This window comes from Phyllobates terribilis, unplaced genomic scaffold (genome assembly GCF_046119375.1).
Source record: "Phyllobates terribilis strain yellow unplaced genomic scaffold, ASM4611937v1 Scaffold_1__5_contigs__length_1240528914, whole genome shotgun sequence".
NCBI classification, from domain to species: Eukaryota; Metazoa; Chordata; class Amphibia; order Anura; family Dendrobatidae; genus Phyllobates; species Phyllobates terribilis.
The window spans coordinates 248,798,036-248,814,892 of record NW_027362761.1 but is presented as its reverse complement, the minus strand read 5'-3'; the positions used below and the strand labels follow the sequence as shown (position 1 = coordinate 248,814,892).

Here is a 16,857-nt window from a genome sequence, read left to right as displayed (position 1 = left end):
ACTAGACCCCCCAAGGCACCTATCTAGATGCATAGTGAGCACTTGGAACCCCTAGGTGCTTCACAAATTGATTCGTAAAAATGAAAAAGTGTTTTTTTTTTTCACTTTTTCATTTTTACGACTCAATTTGTGAAGCTCCTGGGGGTTGCAACTGCTCACTATGCATCTAGATAGGTGCCTTGGGGGGTCTAGTTTCCAAAATGGGGTCACTTGTGGGGGAGCTCCAATGTTTGGGCACACAGGGGCTCTCTAAACGCAACATGGTGTCCGCTAATTATTCAAGCAAATTTTACAATCAAAAAGTCAAATGGTGCTCCTTCCCTTCCGAGCCCTACAGTGCGCCCAAACAGTGCTTTTTCCCCAAATATTGGGTATCTGCGTGCCCAGGGGAAATTGCACAACAAATTTTGTGGTCCATTTTTTCTTGTTACCCCTGTGAAAATAAAAAAAATTGGGTCTAAAATAACATTTTTGTGAAAAAAGTTAAATGTTCATTTTTTTCTTCCACATTCAAAAAATTCCTATTAAGCACCTGAAGGGTTAATAAAGTTCTTGAATGTGGTTTTGAGCACCTTGAGGGGTGCAGTTTTTAGAATGGTGTCACTTTTGGGTATTTTCTGTCATAAAGACCTCTCAAAGTGACTTCAAATGTGATGTGGTCCCTAAAAAAATGGTTTTGTAAATTTTGTTGGAAAAATGAGAAATCGCTGGTCAACTTTTAACCCTTATAGCTCCCTAAAAAAAAAAAATTTTGGTTCCAAAATTGTGCTGATATAAAGTAGACATGTGGGAAATGTTATTTATTAACTCTTTTGTGTGACATATCGCTCTGATTTCAGGGCTTAAAAATTCAAATTTTGAAAATTGCAAAATTTTCAAAATTTTCGCCAAATTTCCGTTTTTTTCACAAATAAACGCAAGTGATATCGAAGAAATTTTTCCACAATCATGAAACACAATATGTCACGAAAAAACTGTCTCAGAATCAGGGGGATCCGTTGAAGCGTTCCAGAGTAATTACCTCATAAAGTGACAGTGGTCAGAATTGTAAAAATTGGCCCGGTCATTAACGTGCAAACCACCCGCGGGGCTTAAGGGGTTAAAGGGGTTAAAGACTAAGCCCTGCCCACCGTCGCATTATTGGTCGCACTACTGATGACGTCACCCGCGGCCAATCAGGCGGTGCCAGGTCACCGGTTCAGCTGACACCAAACCACCAATCATGGTCCGGGCATGCTCAGTGCAGTGCATCCTGGACTTAGGCTGTAGTAACCCTGTTCCCCTCCGCAACCTATGCTTCACACTACTAGGAACAAAGACCCGAGAGACAACTTGTACATCTCGTGCACCAGCTAGGCGTTGGGACTGACGGTGATGCTGAGCAGCATCTGCCCTGGCTGGATTGGAATGGGAGACCACAGAATCCACTGATGATTCTGAACCAATTTCAGATCCAGCAAACGCCTGATGCCTAACAATCCCTCATCCTGCTATGCATAGGCCCCTCACCCACATCCTGGAATGCATGGCCCCTCATCTGAATCTGGGTATGCATGGTCCCATCACCCCCCAATCCTGGTATGTGTGGTACCCCTCATCCCTTTCACACTGTACACACATACAAAAAATTGAACACTTATACACACCTTTCTTCCCTGTGCTCCAGTGCTGCTGCGTCCTGTTCCGCCAGAGGCTGGAGGAGTGTGGTGCCGGAGTACATGTGTGCCCATACTGCGCTGTCCGGTGCCATTTTGCTGAAGACACACTGCAAATGTGTCTTCAGTAAAAAGGCGCCGGATAGCGCTATGTGCATGCGCCGATCTGACGCCTCACTCCTGCCCCTGTCTCTGGAAAAGAGTGGCGCCGCGGCAATGCTCCTCCGGGTCAGTTAAGTATAGTGCCGGAGATCGCGGTTTGCGTTCAGTGTCTACGCATACCGCGATCTCCGGCGCCATATACTCGTCTTACCTGTAACAACTGGATGCGTGCTTCTGTCTGGAACCAGACTGCGCATCGCGCATGCGCAGTTTATAAAGGCTTCAGACAGAGATACGCATCTCCCGTTATATTATATATATATATATATATATATATATATATATATATATATATACACTGCTCAAAAAAATAAAGGGAACACTTAAACAACACAATGTAACTTCAAGTCAATAACACTTCTGTGAAATCTACCTGTCCAGTTATGAAGCAAGACTGATTGTGAATCAGTTTCTCCTGCTGTTGTGCAAATGGAACAGACAACTGGTAGAAATGATAGGCAATTAGCAAGATACCCCCATAAAGGAGTGGTTCTGCAGGTGGTGACCACAGACCATTTCTCTGTTCTCATCCTTTTTGGCTGTTGTTTTGGTCACTTTTTCATTTTGCCATTGCAGTCACCCCTAGAGGTACAGTAGCATGAGGCGGTGTCTACAGTACAACCCACAGAAGTTGCTCAGGTAGTGCAGTTCATCCAGGATAGCACATCAGTGCGAGCTGTGGCAAAAAGGGTAGCTGTGTCTGTCAGTGTCCAGAGCATGGAGCAAATACCAGGAGATGTGGAGGGAGCCATAGGAGGGCAACAACACAGCAGCAGGTCCGTTACCTCCTCCTTTGTGCAAGGAGGAACAGAAGGAGCACTGCCAGAGCTCTGCAAAATGACCTCCAGCAGGCCACAAATGTTTATGGGTCTGCACAAACGGTTAGAAACCGACTCCATGAGGGTGGTATGAGGGACCGACGTCCACAGATGGGGGTTGTGCTCACAGCCCAACACCGTGCAGGACGCTTGGCATTTGCCACAGAACACCAGGATTGGCAAAGTCGCCACTGGCGCCCTGTGCCCTTCACAAATGAAAGCAGGTTCACACTGAGCACATGTGACAGACGTGACAGAGTCTGGATACGCCGTGGAGAGCGATCTGCAGCCTGCAACATCCTTCAGCATGACCGATTTGGCAGTGGGTTAGTAATGGTGTGGGGTGACATTTCTTTGGAGGGCCGCACAGCCCTCCATGTGCTCGCCAGAGGTAGCCTGACTGCCATTAGGTACCAAGATGAGATCCTCAAACCCCTTGTGAGACCATATGCTGGTGCGGTTGGCCCTGGGTTCCTCCTAATGCAGGACAATGCCAGACGTCATGAGGCTGGAGTGTGTCAGCAGTTCCTGCAAGATGAAGACATTGAAGCTATGAAAAAGCCCGCCCGTTCCCCAGACCTGAATCCGATTGAGCTTATCTGGGACATCATGTTTCGCTCCATCCACCAACGTCACGTTGCACCACAGACTGTCCAGGAGCTGGCGGATGCTTTAGTCCAGGTCTGGGAGGAGATCCCACAGGAGACCATCCGCAACCTCATCAGGAGCATGCCCAGGCATTGTAGGGAGGTCATACAGGCACGTGGAGGCCACACACAATACTGAGCCTCATTTTGACTTGTTTTAAGGACATTACATCAAAGTTGGATCAGCCTGTAGTGTGTTTTTCCACTTTAATTTTGGGGGTGACTCCAAATCCAGGCCTCCATTGGTTAATAAATTTGATTTCCATTGATGATTTTTGTGTGATTTTGTTGTCAGCACATTCAACTTTGTACAGAACAAAGTATTCAATGAGAATATTTCATTCATTCAGATCTAGGATGTAGTGTTCCCTGTATTTTTTTTGAGCAGTGTGTGTATATATATATGTATATATATATATATATATATATATATATATATACTGTATACTGTATATACCTATATAAAGGTACAGGTGCTTCTCACAAAATTAGAATATCATCAAAAAGTTAATTTATTTCAGTTCTTCAATACAAAAAGTGAAACTCATATATTATATAGAGTCATTACAAACAGAGTGATCTATTTCTAGTGTTTATTTCTGTTAATGTTGATGATTATGGCTTACAGCCAATGAAAACACAAAAGTCATTATTATCTTTAAAGAAGCTGGCTGTTCACAGAGTGCTGTATCCAAGCATATTTATGGAAAGTTTAGTGGAAGGAAAAACAGTGGTAGGAAAAGGTGCACAAGCAACCGGGATAACCGCAGCCTTGAAAGGATTGTTAAGAAAAGGCCATTCAAACATTTGAGGGAGATTCACAAGGAGTGGACTGCTGCTGGAGTCATTTCTTCAAGAGCCACCACACACAGACGTATCCAGGACATGGGCTATGTATATACCTAGATATATAGATAGATAGATTTACAGATATATAATGAAAAATACCGGAACAGCATCAAATATGCAAAAATTAGGGAGCAAGGCCTCCCAGCCAACTATCCCATTATCATATAGATATTTGTAAAAAAAGAAAAGCATGCAACACTCCAAAAGTTATAGTGAGGAAAGGTGGACTTTATTAGCCCATCTAGATAGATAGATAGATAGATAGATAGATAGATAGATAGATAGATAGATAGATAGATAGATAGATAGATAGATAGATATAAATAAGTGAGTGAGATATAGACATCTTATAGATGTCTCTCCATTACTAACCCTTGGGCTTATGTCAGCTGCCAATACAAAGCTGACATCAACCCCAACCCTAATTACCCACTTGCCACTGCACCAGGGCAAATGGAGGATAAGAGCCAGGATTGGCCCATCTTGTGGAAGTGCCTTTACTGGGGCGGCTGAGAGCTGATGTTTTTAGTCTGGGAGAGGGACAATATCCACGGCAGAGCAGGTTCACACTGAGCACAAGTGACAGACGTGACAGAATCTGAAAACGCCGTGGAGAACGTTCTGCTGAATGCAACATCCTTCAGCATGACCGGTTTGGCAGTGGGTCAGTAATGGTGTGGGGTGGCATTTCTTTGGAGGGCCGCACAGCCCTCCATGTGCTCGCCAGAGGAACCCTGACTGCCATTAGGTACCAGAATGAGATCCTCAGACCTGTTGTAAGACCATATGCTGGTGTGGTTGGCCCTGGGTTCCTTCTGATGCATGATTCTGAACAATGTTAGGCCTCATGTGTCTGAAGCGTGTCAGCAGTTCCTGCATGATGAAGGCATTGATGCTTTGGACTGGTCCGCCCGTTCCCCAGACCAGAATTCAATTGAGCACATCTGTGACATGATGTCTCGTTCCATCCACTAATGCCACGTGGCACCACAGACTATCCAGGACTTGGCGGATGCTTTAGTCCAGGTCTGGGAGGAGATCCCTCAGGAGACCATCCGCAACCTCATCTGGAGCATGCCCAGGTGTCGTAGGGATGTCATACAGGCATGTGGAGGCCACACACACTACTGAGCATCAGCCTGCAATTTGATTTTCCACTTTGATTTTGAGTACCATTCCAAATCCAGACCTCCATGGGATATTAATTTTGATTTACATTGATCATCTTTATGTTTTATTGTACTCAACACATTCCACTATATAATGAATAAAGATTTGCAACTGGAATATTTGCTAATTAGGATGTTGTATTTTAGTGCTCCCTTTAATTTTTTAGCAGTGTATATACCTGTATATATATATGTGTGTGTGAAGAATATTTCCTTGGAAAACTATGTGTAAATGACATAGAGAATTCTTGTAATTTCCGGTAAAAGCTCATGTTAAAATCGCATTGCAATTGGATGGCATGTTCTAAGTGCCGTCCGATTTTTTTTTTTAATCACATAACTTTTTATTAAGGTTTTGTTTTTAACAGTACAACAAAATACAAACAAAAGAAACCTCCAACCCCCTTTTCTCTTCTCTAGACGTTATACATTCTCAGCATACATAAGACAGGCCATAATTACAATCAAAAGATACAGAAAATATTAATGCATAAGAATAAAAATTGTACCATCAAAACATTGTTTTGAAGCTTTCAAAATCAGACATTTAACTGATAATACAGAAATAAACATAGCATATTAGTATAACTGGATGCCAAAATAAGAGACAGATTAAACATCAAAGTACACATACAGATTCAACCTACTAAGGAGAATATGGACATTCCGTGGTAATTTCTCCAAACTTCCCATATTTTATAATATTTATGTAAAGCCCTTCCTTTTCTGTTTAACTCTTCCTCCTGACATATGAGCAAAAACATTTTTTCCATAAATTCTCAAAATCTTGGTGGTGTATTATCCAACCAGTGAGATGCAATAATCTTCCTAAATTAAATACATCCTCTTAAGTGCCACCCTCACATACTCATCCTCCGTTACACCATCATCAGAACACAGAACACATACTACAGGCTGTTTAGGAATTTTAAGTCTAAACACATTGTCCACATAGCTTTCCGATTTTTTAATCGCACCCATTGACTTGCATTGGTGAGTCTTGTCTGATTACACGTGGCAAATCGCAGCATGCTGCGATTTTTTTTTCAGTCCGATCGAAGTTGAGAAAAAAAATCGCAGATAAACAGGGAATCATAGATTAACAATGGTCAGAGTGTAATCTGATTTTTTATCAGATTGCACTCATCCATTTTTCACGCAGATGAGTATGAGCCCAAAGGCTACAGTCCCACTTTCAGTATTTGGTCAGTATTCGGTCAATATTTTTTCTCAGGAGTGGGAGCCAAACCCAGTAGTGGGTGATAAATGCAGATTTGGTGACTTGTTTCTATTATACCTTTTCTCTGATTGTTCCACTCCTGGTTTTGGCTCCCACACCTGAGAAAAAATACTGAACGAATACTGACCAAATACTGATCGTGGGGCCGTGGCCTAATACAGAGGCTGTAGGAGGTGAACGGTGCAAAATTTCTAATGAAACACAATTGCAAAAATGATTTTAACCCCAATTTTCATGCATTTAAGTAAGAAGAAAAACTCTTTAAGTATATATCATCCATATCTTTGCCAGAACAACCATTTTAACCCCTTTAGCGACATATGACGTCCAATTACGTTATATCCCAGCTTCCAGATTTTGATGTGGCTCACGAATCGAGCCTATATCTTCGCCGACAGATCATGGCTGTGATATTCAGCCATCATCTACCTCTAACAGCTAAGGGTGGAGCGGAGCTTTTCCCCCAGCTGTTAACCTGTTAAATGCCGCTGTCATTCTCTGACACTGGCGTTTACAGTGTGCCGGCATGGGGGTGCGTCATTCTTTGGAACCATTGGTGCCTGCATGATGTGATTGAGGGGCACCAGTGGGTTGCAATGATGGCTGTGGGTCTGATGAAAATCCTCATGCCTGTCATGACGGTACTGCTGTATAGATCATAGGTGACCATGATTTTTGCTATATACAGCAGTACTATGGTATTGCTGCATGTAGCATAAGTAATCAGATGATTGCAGGTTCAATAGTGATAAGTGAAAAAAAAATATTTTTGAAAAAAATATAAAAGTTCAAATCGCCCCCTTTTCTTCCATTAAAAATAAATAAATGAAAAAAAATACACATGTGGTATCATTACGTCTGTAAAAGTCCGATTTATCAAATTATAAAAGTAATTAATCTGATTGATTAATGGCGTAATGAGAAAAAAAATTCAACAGCCAGAATTACGATTTTTCGGCAGCTACAACACTGCAAAAAAATGCAATTAGAGGCGATCAAAACATTGTATCTATCCCAAAATAGCATCAATCAAAATATCGACTCGGGGCACAAAAAATAAACCCTCACACAGCCCCATTAACCGAAAGTTGAAAACATGAAAAGTCTCAGAAAATGGTGACACAAAGCAAAAGATTTTTTTTTTTTTTACAAATTTCCAATTTTTTTTTACTATTTAAATATTATGCATATTTGGTATCTCCATATTCGTACCGCCATAATTTTCTCCATATAGTGAACATGGTAAATAAAAAACCCAAATAACAATTGTAGAATTGCACTTTTTTTCCAATTTTGCTGCACTTAGATTTTTTTCATTACATCGCAAGATAAAATGAATGGAGTCATTCAAAGAACAACTTATTCCACAGAAAACAAGCCCTCATACGCCTATGTGGAGGGAGAAATAAAAAAATGTTTTATCTCTTGGAATAAGGGGAGGAAAAAACGAAAGGGCAAAAACGGAAAATAGGCATGACAAAAAGAGGTGAATACATTTTTAGTGTTTAAAAAACTGTATAGAAAACGAAATTTTTTTTTTTCAGTTTTCACCAGACAGACTACAGCAGCCACAATGGTTCCAGAGACATCTACACTTGAAATGACAAGCAAGAAATTGAGTTGAGTTTAATATTTCCAATATTTTTTCTGTAATTGTAACATGGTGGTGTGTGAGGTATTCGTGCTTTACGCCTCGTCACGCTACATGAAAATGCGGGTCCTGGTTGGGTGTGTGGACTGTAGATCTGATGGCGATAGACCTTTGCAGACTGCATGGTGCCGTTGTTTTCGGCCGGCCAGGATAAGGTGTTGCAGAGTTCAATGAGAGAGGCCATAGTTCATAAATAAACATATTTGTACTGAACAATAACTTTTGAGGAACTATGTACAGCAGGTAGTAGGCATTTATCTTCATGGACGTTTCTGTTATTACATGGAATATTATCACACACTTCTTCCTCCCTTTCCTGGAGTCACTCTCCCTTTCCACTTTTCCACTTCGCTTCGCTTTCATCTGCCTCAACATAGCCCAGCACACTATCCCGGGAGCATGTATGGGCATGTAACAGAGCTGTGTATTTCTATGGGCTTGCAGCAGAGCTGTGTATGTCTATAAGCATGTAGTAGAGTTGTGTATGTCTATATGTGCATGCAGCAGAGCTGTGTATGTCTATATGTGCAAGCAGCAGTGCTGTGTGTGTATATATGCATATGTAGTAGAGTTGTGTGTGTCTATTTATGCACATGGAGCAGAGCTGTGTATGTCTATATGTGCATGCAGCAGAGCTGTGTATGTCTATATGTGCATGCAGCAGAGCTGTGTATGTCTATATGTGCATGCTGCAGAGCTGTGTATGTCTATATGTGCATGCAGCAGTGCTGTGTGTGTATATATGCATATGTAGTAGAGTTGTGTGTGTCTATTTATGCACATGGAGCAGAGCTGTGTATGTCTATATGTGCATGCAGCAGAGCTGTGTATGTCTATATGTGCATGCAGCAGAGCTGTGTATGTCTATATGTGCATGCAGCAGAGCTGTGTATGTCTATATGTGCATGCAGCAGAGCTGTGTATGTCTATATGTGCATGCTGCAGAGCTGTGTATGTCTATATGTGCATGCTGCAGAGCTGTGTATGTCTATATGTGCATGCAGCAGAGCTGTGTATGTCTATATGTGCATGCAGCAGAGCTGTGTATGTCTATATGTGCATGCAGCAGAGCTGTGTATGTCTATATGTGCATGCTGCAGAGCTGTGTATGTCTATATGTGCATGCAGCAGTGCTGTGTGTGTATATATGCATATGTAGTAGAGTTGTGTGTGTCTATTTATGCACATGGAGCAGAGCTGTGTATGTCTATATGTGCATGCAGCAGAGCTGTGTATGTCTATATGTGCATGCAGCAGAGCTGTGTATGTCTATATGTGCATGCAGCAGAGCTGTGTATGTCTATATGTGCATGCAGCAGAGCTGTGTATGTCTATATGTGCATGCTGCAGAGCTGTGTATGTCTATATGTGCATGCTGCAGAGCTGTGTATGTCTATATGTGCATGCAGCAGAGCTGTGTATGTCTATATGTGCATGCAGCAGGGCTGTGTATGTCTATATGTGCATGCAGCAGTGCTGTGTGTGTATATATGCATATGTAGTAGAGTTGTGTGTGTCTATTTATGCATATGGAGCAGAGCTGTGAGTGTCTATATGTGCATGTAGCAGAGCTGTTTTGTGTGTATAACACTGCAGAGAGACACTGACAATATATTTATTACCTCCCTATTCTACCCTAGTACATTAAAATTAGTGATAATGATAATGACCCCTCTACTTTCCACAACCAGGGAAGTTTTAATTAAGAGGAAAAAATGTTGTTCCAATTTTCTATTGTCTAAACCTGGGGTGCATCTTATGATATGGCGTATTATAGTTCGAAAAAAACAGACTTAAAATTTAATGTAATTAATTTCTAACCAATGGAAATAACATAAAACATACAGCCATTTCTTCACTTCAACTTATTAATTTAAACAATGAAACATACGTAGTTTGCACCTTGAAGACTTAACAATTTTTATTCTTTGGTCAATGTTGCCATGTGAAGGTTTTTTAATGGTGCTATTTCTGGGAACATAATAATAATACCGTATTTTCCGGATTATAAGACGACTGGGTGTATAAGACGACCCCCAACTTTTCCAGTTAAAATATAGAGTTTGGGATATACTCGCCGTATCAGACTACCCCTCTTCTAACGCACATACGGTAAAAATTAGAAAAAAATCTGATTTGATTTCAATATGGTAATCTTAAAGTGATGAACCTTACCCGTGATTGGCTTGTTGTTGTATACAAATCCTGCTTGGATTGGTCAGCTCTCCCTGTCTGCCCAGCTCTCCCTGTCTCCAAGACTATCAGAGCGGTAGCACATCCCTCTGGCCCGCCCTTGTATCCTATTACCGGTACCTCCTTCTCTGCCTCTCTGATCTCGCTCCTGAGGACTGCAGTGACGAGGTGAGGGGGTGCCTCACCGGGAAGGTGTAAGTGAAGCAAGCTGCAGGCATCCGGGACACCCGTGGTACGGAGAAAAGAGAAAGAGCGGTGCTGTGGCCAGAAAAACACGCCTCTTTCACTCGTCTGGCCGCCCTTGTATTACCTCCTTCTCAAATCTCACACATGCGCGCCTGCGTCACTTCACTGCAGTCCTCAGGAGCAAGATGTGAGAGGCAGAGAAGGAGGTAATACAAGGGCAGGCCAGACGAGTGAAAGAGGCATGTTTTTCTGGGCACAGCACCGCTCTTTCTCTTTTCTCCATACCACCGGTGTCCCGGACGCCTGCAGCTTGCTTCACTTACACTTTCCCGGTGAGGCGCCCCCTCACCTCGTCACTGCAGTCCTCAGGAGCGAGATCAGAGAGACAGAGAAAGAGGTACCAGTAATAAGATACAAGGGCGGGCCAGAGGGATGTGCTACCACTCTGATAGTCTTGGAGACAGGGAGGGCTTATAGATTACCATAAATACCGTATTTTTCGAACTATAAGACGCACCGGACCATAAGACGCACCTAGGTTTTAGAGGAAGAAATAGAAAAAAAAATTAAGCAAAAAATGTGTTCACAATGCACTTTTAAGGGGGAGGGGGTCTTCTGATGACACTGGTACAAGGGTATTGTCCCCCAAATCTGACATTATCCCCCATCCTGGTATATATCCCCCCTTCCTTTTATACGTGGCCCCCATACCCATCCTGGTATGCCTGGCATCCCTCCATCCTGGTATGCATGGAACCCCTCCATCCTGGTATGCATGGCACCCCTAATCCCTATCCTGGTATACATGGCACAGCAATCCCCATCCTGGTATGCATAGCACCTCTCATCCCTGTCCTGGTATGCACGGCACCCCTCATCCCTATCCTGGTATGCATGGCACTCCTCATCCCTGTCCTGGTATGCATGGCACCCTTCATCCCTGTCCTGGTATGCATGGCACACCTCATCTCTATCCTGATATGCATGGCACCCCTAATCCCTAGCCTGGTATGCATGGCACGCCTCATCCTTATCCTGGTGTGTATGGCCCCTCATCCTTATCCTGTTATGTATTGCCCCCTCATCTTTATCCTGTTATGTATGCCCCCCTCAGCCTTATCCTGGTATGTATGGCCCCCTCACCTTTATCCTGTTATGTATGCCCCCTCATCCTTATTTTGGTATGCATGGTCCCCCTAATCCCTATCATGCTGCACATAAAAAAATAAACACTCCTACTCACCTTTCTTCTCTCCTCCAGCGCTGCATCCTGTCTGCCCGCACTGATCTCGCCATGTGAGCCACGCATGGCGTCACTACCATGCGCGGCTCACAAGGAGAGATCAGCTGCTGGAAGTCATTGCTCACCACGACGGGACTGTGTGTGCGGGGAGCAGTGACTTCATGCTCCTTAATAGCCGGCACACAGCGTAGCTGCAGCGCTGCTCCTGCTGCTGCCGGGAGATTGCGTGTGCCCGCTATTAAAGGGCATGAATATTCAGGCCCTTTAACAGCAGGCACAGGCAATTCCGGGAGCAGCAGGAGCCGCGCTGCGGCTACACTGTGTGCCGCTATTAAGGAGCATGAATATTCAGTGCTCCCCACGCCCCATGGGCGTGGGGAGCAGTGAATATTCATTTTCTTTAGCAGCGGGGACAGTGTAGGCTGCAGCAGGCGGCTGCTGCCTCCTGTGCCCCGCTCCTCCGTGGCTACCGCTCCCCCTACACCCCACATGTCATATATATATATATATATATATATATATATATATATACACTGTGTGCAGAATTATTAGCCAAGTTGTATTTTAGAGGATTACTTTTATTATTGATCAACAACTATGTTCTCAATCAACCCAAAAGACTCATAAATATCCAAGCTTAATATTTTTGGAAGTTGAAGTGTTTTTTTTTTAGATTTGGCTATCTTAGGAGGATATCTGTTTGTGCAGGTAACTATTACTGTGCAGAATTATTAGGCAACTTAATAAAAACCAAATATAAGCCCATCTCACTTGTTTAGAGACCATTCTTTATTCATGGCAGTGTTTTTAGGCAAAATTGTGAGTGAGCCCCATCCTTGTGTGAGAGGGGGATGTTTGGACATTGCTGCAGTATCTGACTCCGGCCACAAGAAGTCTCTGTTGCCTCTGAAAAGGACTCAATGATGGACTTGATGGTGTTTTAGTCAGTGAAAGCAGAAAGTGGTGCTGCATCTAAAAGCTCTGTGTGCAGCGTGCTGGAAGCTGAGCAGAACTTTGAGTAAAGGTGAAACTTTGCCTGTGACTCCTGCTAGAAAGGAAGAATCACTTTGGGGGGATGACTACGGTTGGATGCAGAGTTGGATTACCCCCAAGGCATCTGCTGTGACGTGAAAGGCCTTATGCTAGCCTGTCAGACTTAAACTGCGCTCCTGTGACAAGACCTTGATCCTCTCCTCAGTCTTCCAGCTAAGTGGCCGATCGGACGATCAGACAGCTTCTTCAGAGGCCGGTAAGTCCTGAGCTCAGGCCCCAACACAGGGATCCCAATGGGAGTGTGCACGCAGACTATAGAGAGAGTGTGGCGCCAAACATAGGTTCTCAGTTAGAGACATTGTTTGCTAATAGAGCTGTGTGAACCTTAGCTAGAGACTCCTCTCAGTGGGTGAGCTTGTGTATAGATAGCATAACAGTATTGTAATCTTAGAGAATTGTCAAGGTTGTGAACTTTGGCGCTGAACCACTGCAGGGGCCACCTCTTGCACCCATCTGATTACATCCTTGCTCTGGGTAACATTCGGCTATTGCATTAGGTGTAACCACTGATTAGGCAAATTATAGTTTATCTTTCAGTACATCCTGGTTCTGTCAGTCGTGCAGCGCAGGGATCCTAGCTGTCCTGAGCTAGGTGTGTGAAGTTTATCTGTGCTCCTTTCTTGCGTTGCCGGGGCAACCCAGTTTCTGCTCTTAGTAAAAAGGTGGTTCCCCTACAAATTGTCTGTTAGTATCCTTTGTCCTCGTCCGCTGTATTCTGAGAGGTACACGGTCTTCACTTGGATGAAAAGCAACCCCACTATGTTGCTTTACTGTTGATATGACACAGAACTCATGGTTGCGCTCATCTTTTCTTTTATAGGCAATCATTTTTCCATATGTCCAAAATAGTCCGTAGGGGACTTCATCAGAGAAAATAACTTCCCCCAGTCCTATGCAGTTCAATCCCTGTTCTTTCTGTAGAATATCAATCTATCCTTGATGTTTTTCTTGGAGATAAGTTGCTTTCTGCTGCTTTTCTTGGCACCAGGCCAGCCTGCAAAAGCCTTTGCCTCACTGTACATGCATATGACATCTGCCTGCTGCCACTCCTGAGCTAGCTCTGCACTGGTGTTGAACCAATTCTGTAGCTGAGTCCTCTTTAAGAGATGGTCCTGGCATTTTCTGGACATTCTTGGGTGCCCTGAAGCTTTCTTCACAGCAATTGAACCTCCCTATCAATGATCCAATAAATAGATGACTTAGCACTATGTTCTTGCCCGTAAAGCCCTTTTGATGGAAAGCAATGATGGTTGCATGTGTTTTCTTGAAGGTAACCATAGTTTACAGAAAAAGACAATGATTTCTACCCCAATACTGCATGTCTATGGACAAGGTCTTATTACCGTGAGACAATCAATTTAAAGCTCAAATTGTATCCAAGATTATCACAAATCTATTCGCAATGATAGTCACTGTAAATACACAGCAGTCTTGTCCTCCTGCCTGGAATACCCTTTCACAGGAGGGAAGCTTACATCATGCTGTAACAAGTCTGAACTGCAAATGAAATGTCAATTAAATCAGTGTGAAAGGAAATACTGTCCTGCACGTATTCTAGCGCCACCAGGACTTTCTGGGCTTCTCATTTCATTTTATTAACACATTCCAACATATATTCCTGTTTATTAAGGTTAATTGAATTTATCTTTCTTTTAGGTTTATTGAGGACCATACTATATTTCTTTTATGGAGGCTTAATATTGATGATAGTCTGTATTATAATACTAGTTGTATGCCGATTTTACATTCCACAGAATGGTAAGTTGAATTTGTTTAAGGGGGCTTTCAATTTCAATTATTTGTTTTAAGGGAATCTGTCAGGATCAACACTTCTAAGCCACCTATATGGGCATGTAGGGCACTGATCTGTATGATAATGTGCCTCCAGAGCTTATTATCAATGAAAGGAGGTGTTACCAGTGTGACCAGTGTTACTATTTTGTAACTAACACAAAATAGTAGAACTGAACTTGGTGTCAGGATTCTGTTGTCCCTCTGCAAATTGACCTTTAGTGGCTGCTATTATTCACCTTGATAATTGTGCTGCATTTCCATTTCTTATGACTGGAGGCTGCTGTTGTGTTTTGCAATTGCCTTTTGCAGGGGCGTACATAGAAATCATGGGGCCCCATAGCTAAAGTCCAAATTGGGCCCCCCTTCCCCGTAAAAAAAAATCTGCAACGTAACTGGAATCACAGTGCATAGGTGCAGTCACAAAAGGACATAGCTATCTACTTTTGAAGACAGGGAAATGGACATGTCTTGTAGCATATACCGTATATTCCGGCGTATAAGACGACCTGGTGTATAAGACGACCCCCCTACTTTCCTGTTAAAATATAGAGTTTAGGATATATTCACCGTATAAGACTACCCCTTTTCCAACGCATACCAAACACCGGTAAAAATTTTAAAAAAACAGATTTGAATTTAACATGGTCCTTTTTTAATTTAAATTCTTATGACATGCAGGTATATAGCAGGAAAACTGTCACTCATAAACATAAGGCATACAACAACAACATTACTATCATCCATTTTCATCAGCGGCATACACCGGTACCCGACAATTTACAACAGAAAGAATAGAGCTTCACACATAGATTAGATAGATAGAAATATGTCAGTCACATATATATGAAGTACAGTGACATTGTTGCTTACTGTACTTGTCATTTAGTGTAAAGGATTTATTAAAAAATATAATAGTGTTTTCGTGCACCGTCTCTTTAAAAAAGCCGGCCGGCAATTCAGCATCTGTACCCGACAATTTAGAATAGAAGGAATAGAGAATCATACATAGATTAGATAGATAGAAACATGTCAGTCACATATATATGAAGTACAGTGACAGTGTTGCTTACTGTACTTGTCATTTAGTGTAAAGGATTTATTTAAAAAAATAATAGTGTTTTCATGCACCGTCTCTTTAAAAAAGCCGGCCGGCAATTCAGCATCTGTACCCGACAATTTAGAATAGAAGGAATAGAGAATCATACATAGATTAGATAGATAGAAACATGTCAGTCACATATATATGAAGTACAGTGACAGTGTTGATTACTGTACTTGTCATTTAGTGTTAAAATAAAGGATTTATTTAAAAAAAAATTGGCGTGGGGTTCCCCTTAATTTTAGTCTCTAGCGGAGGTTAAGCAGACAGCTGGGGCAGATGTTTGAAGCCTGGGAAGGGGGTAATACCCACGGAGCTTCCCAGACTACTAATATCAGCCCCCAGCTGAATACCTAGCCTTTACTAGCTATTAAAATGGGGGACCCCCCCCAAAAAATGACGTGGGGTCCCCCCTATTTTAATAGCTAGCAAAGGCTAGGCAGACAGCTGGGGGCTGATATTAATAGCCCAGGAAGGGTGCCATGAATATTGGCCCCCTCCCAGGCTAGAAACACCAGCCGTCAGCCGCCCCAGAAATGGCGCATCCATAGGATGCGCCAATTCTGGCACTTAGCCTCGCTCTTCCACGCTGCCCTGGTGCGGTGGCAGGGGGTAATAGGGCTGGGGTTCATGTCAGCGCCAGCTGCCATGAAGCCCAGGTTAGTAATGATGGGCGTCTATAAGACACCCCCATTACTAACCTACAAAGTGTTAAAAAGAAAAAACACACACTACACCAAGAAAAAAATAATTTATTTGAAATAAACCACACCATTTTATTTAATTCTTAGTTTACTAAAAAAAAAATAGTTACCTGTCCACGTTCCTGCGCTGATCTCCCATGCACAGCTGTCACATCTGGAGATGGTGACAGCTGTGCATGGCTGCTGTAAGCTCACGCTGCCGGGAACACGTCCGCTCCCGGCAGCGGGAGCCACTGACTGAGGTCACCGGAGTGCATTCAGTCAGCGCAGCTCCGGAGACCTCCTTTACGCACTGCTGTACCGTGGGAATTTCTCACGATACAGCAGGGCCGTAAAGCAGCTAACCGGAGCAGCGCTGCCTGAACTCCGGCGAACCCGCTTATGCAATGACGGG

At 43.0% G+C, this 16,857-nt stretch overlaps 1 protein-coding gene across 1 annotated transcript in view; it reads left to right on the top strand.

The window, feature by feature from the left end:
* LOC141166623 (uncharacterized) overlaps window positions 1-16,857 on the top strand; it is a 170,577-nt gene that overhangs the window by 107,972 nt on the left and 45,748 nt on the right. The window contains exons 8-9 of the mRNA XM_073653482.1: window positions 8,085-8,159; window positions 14,523-14,624. Coding sequence (XP_073509583.1) covers window positions 8,085-8,159; window positions 14,523-14,624 — 177 coding nt within the window. The remainder of the gene's footprint in view (window positions 1-8,084; window positions 8,160-14,522; window positions 14,625-16,857) is intronic.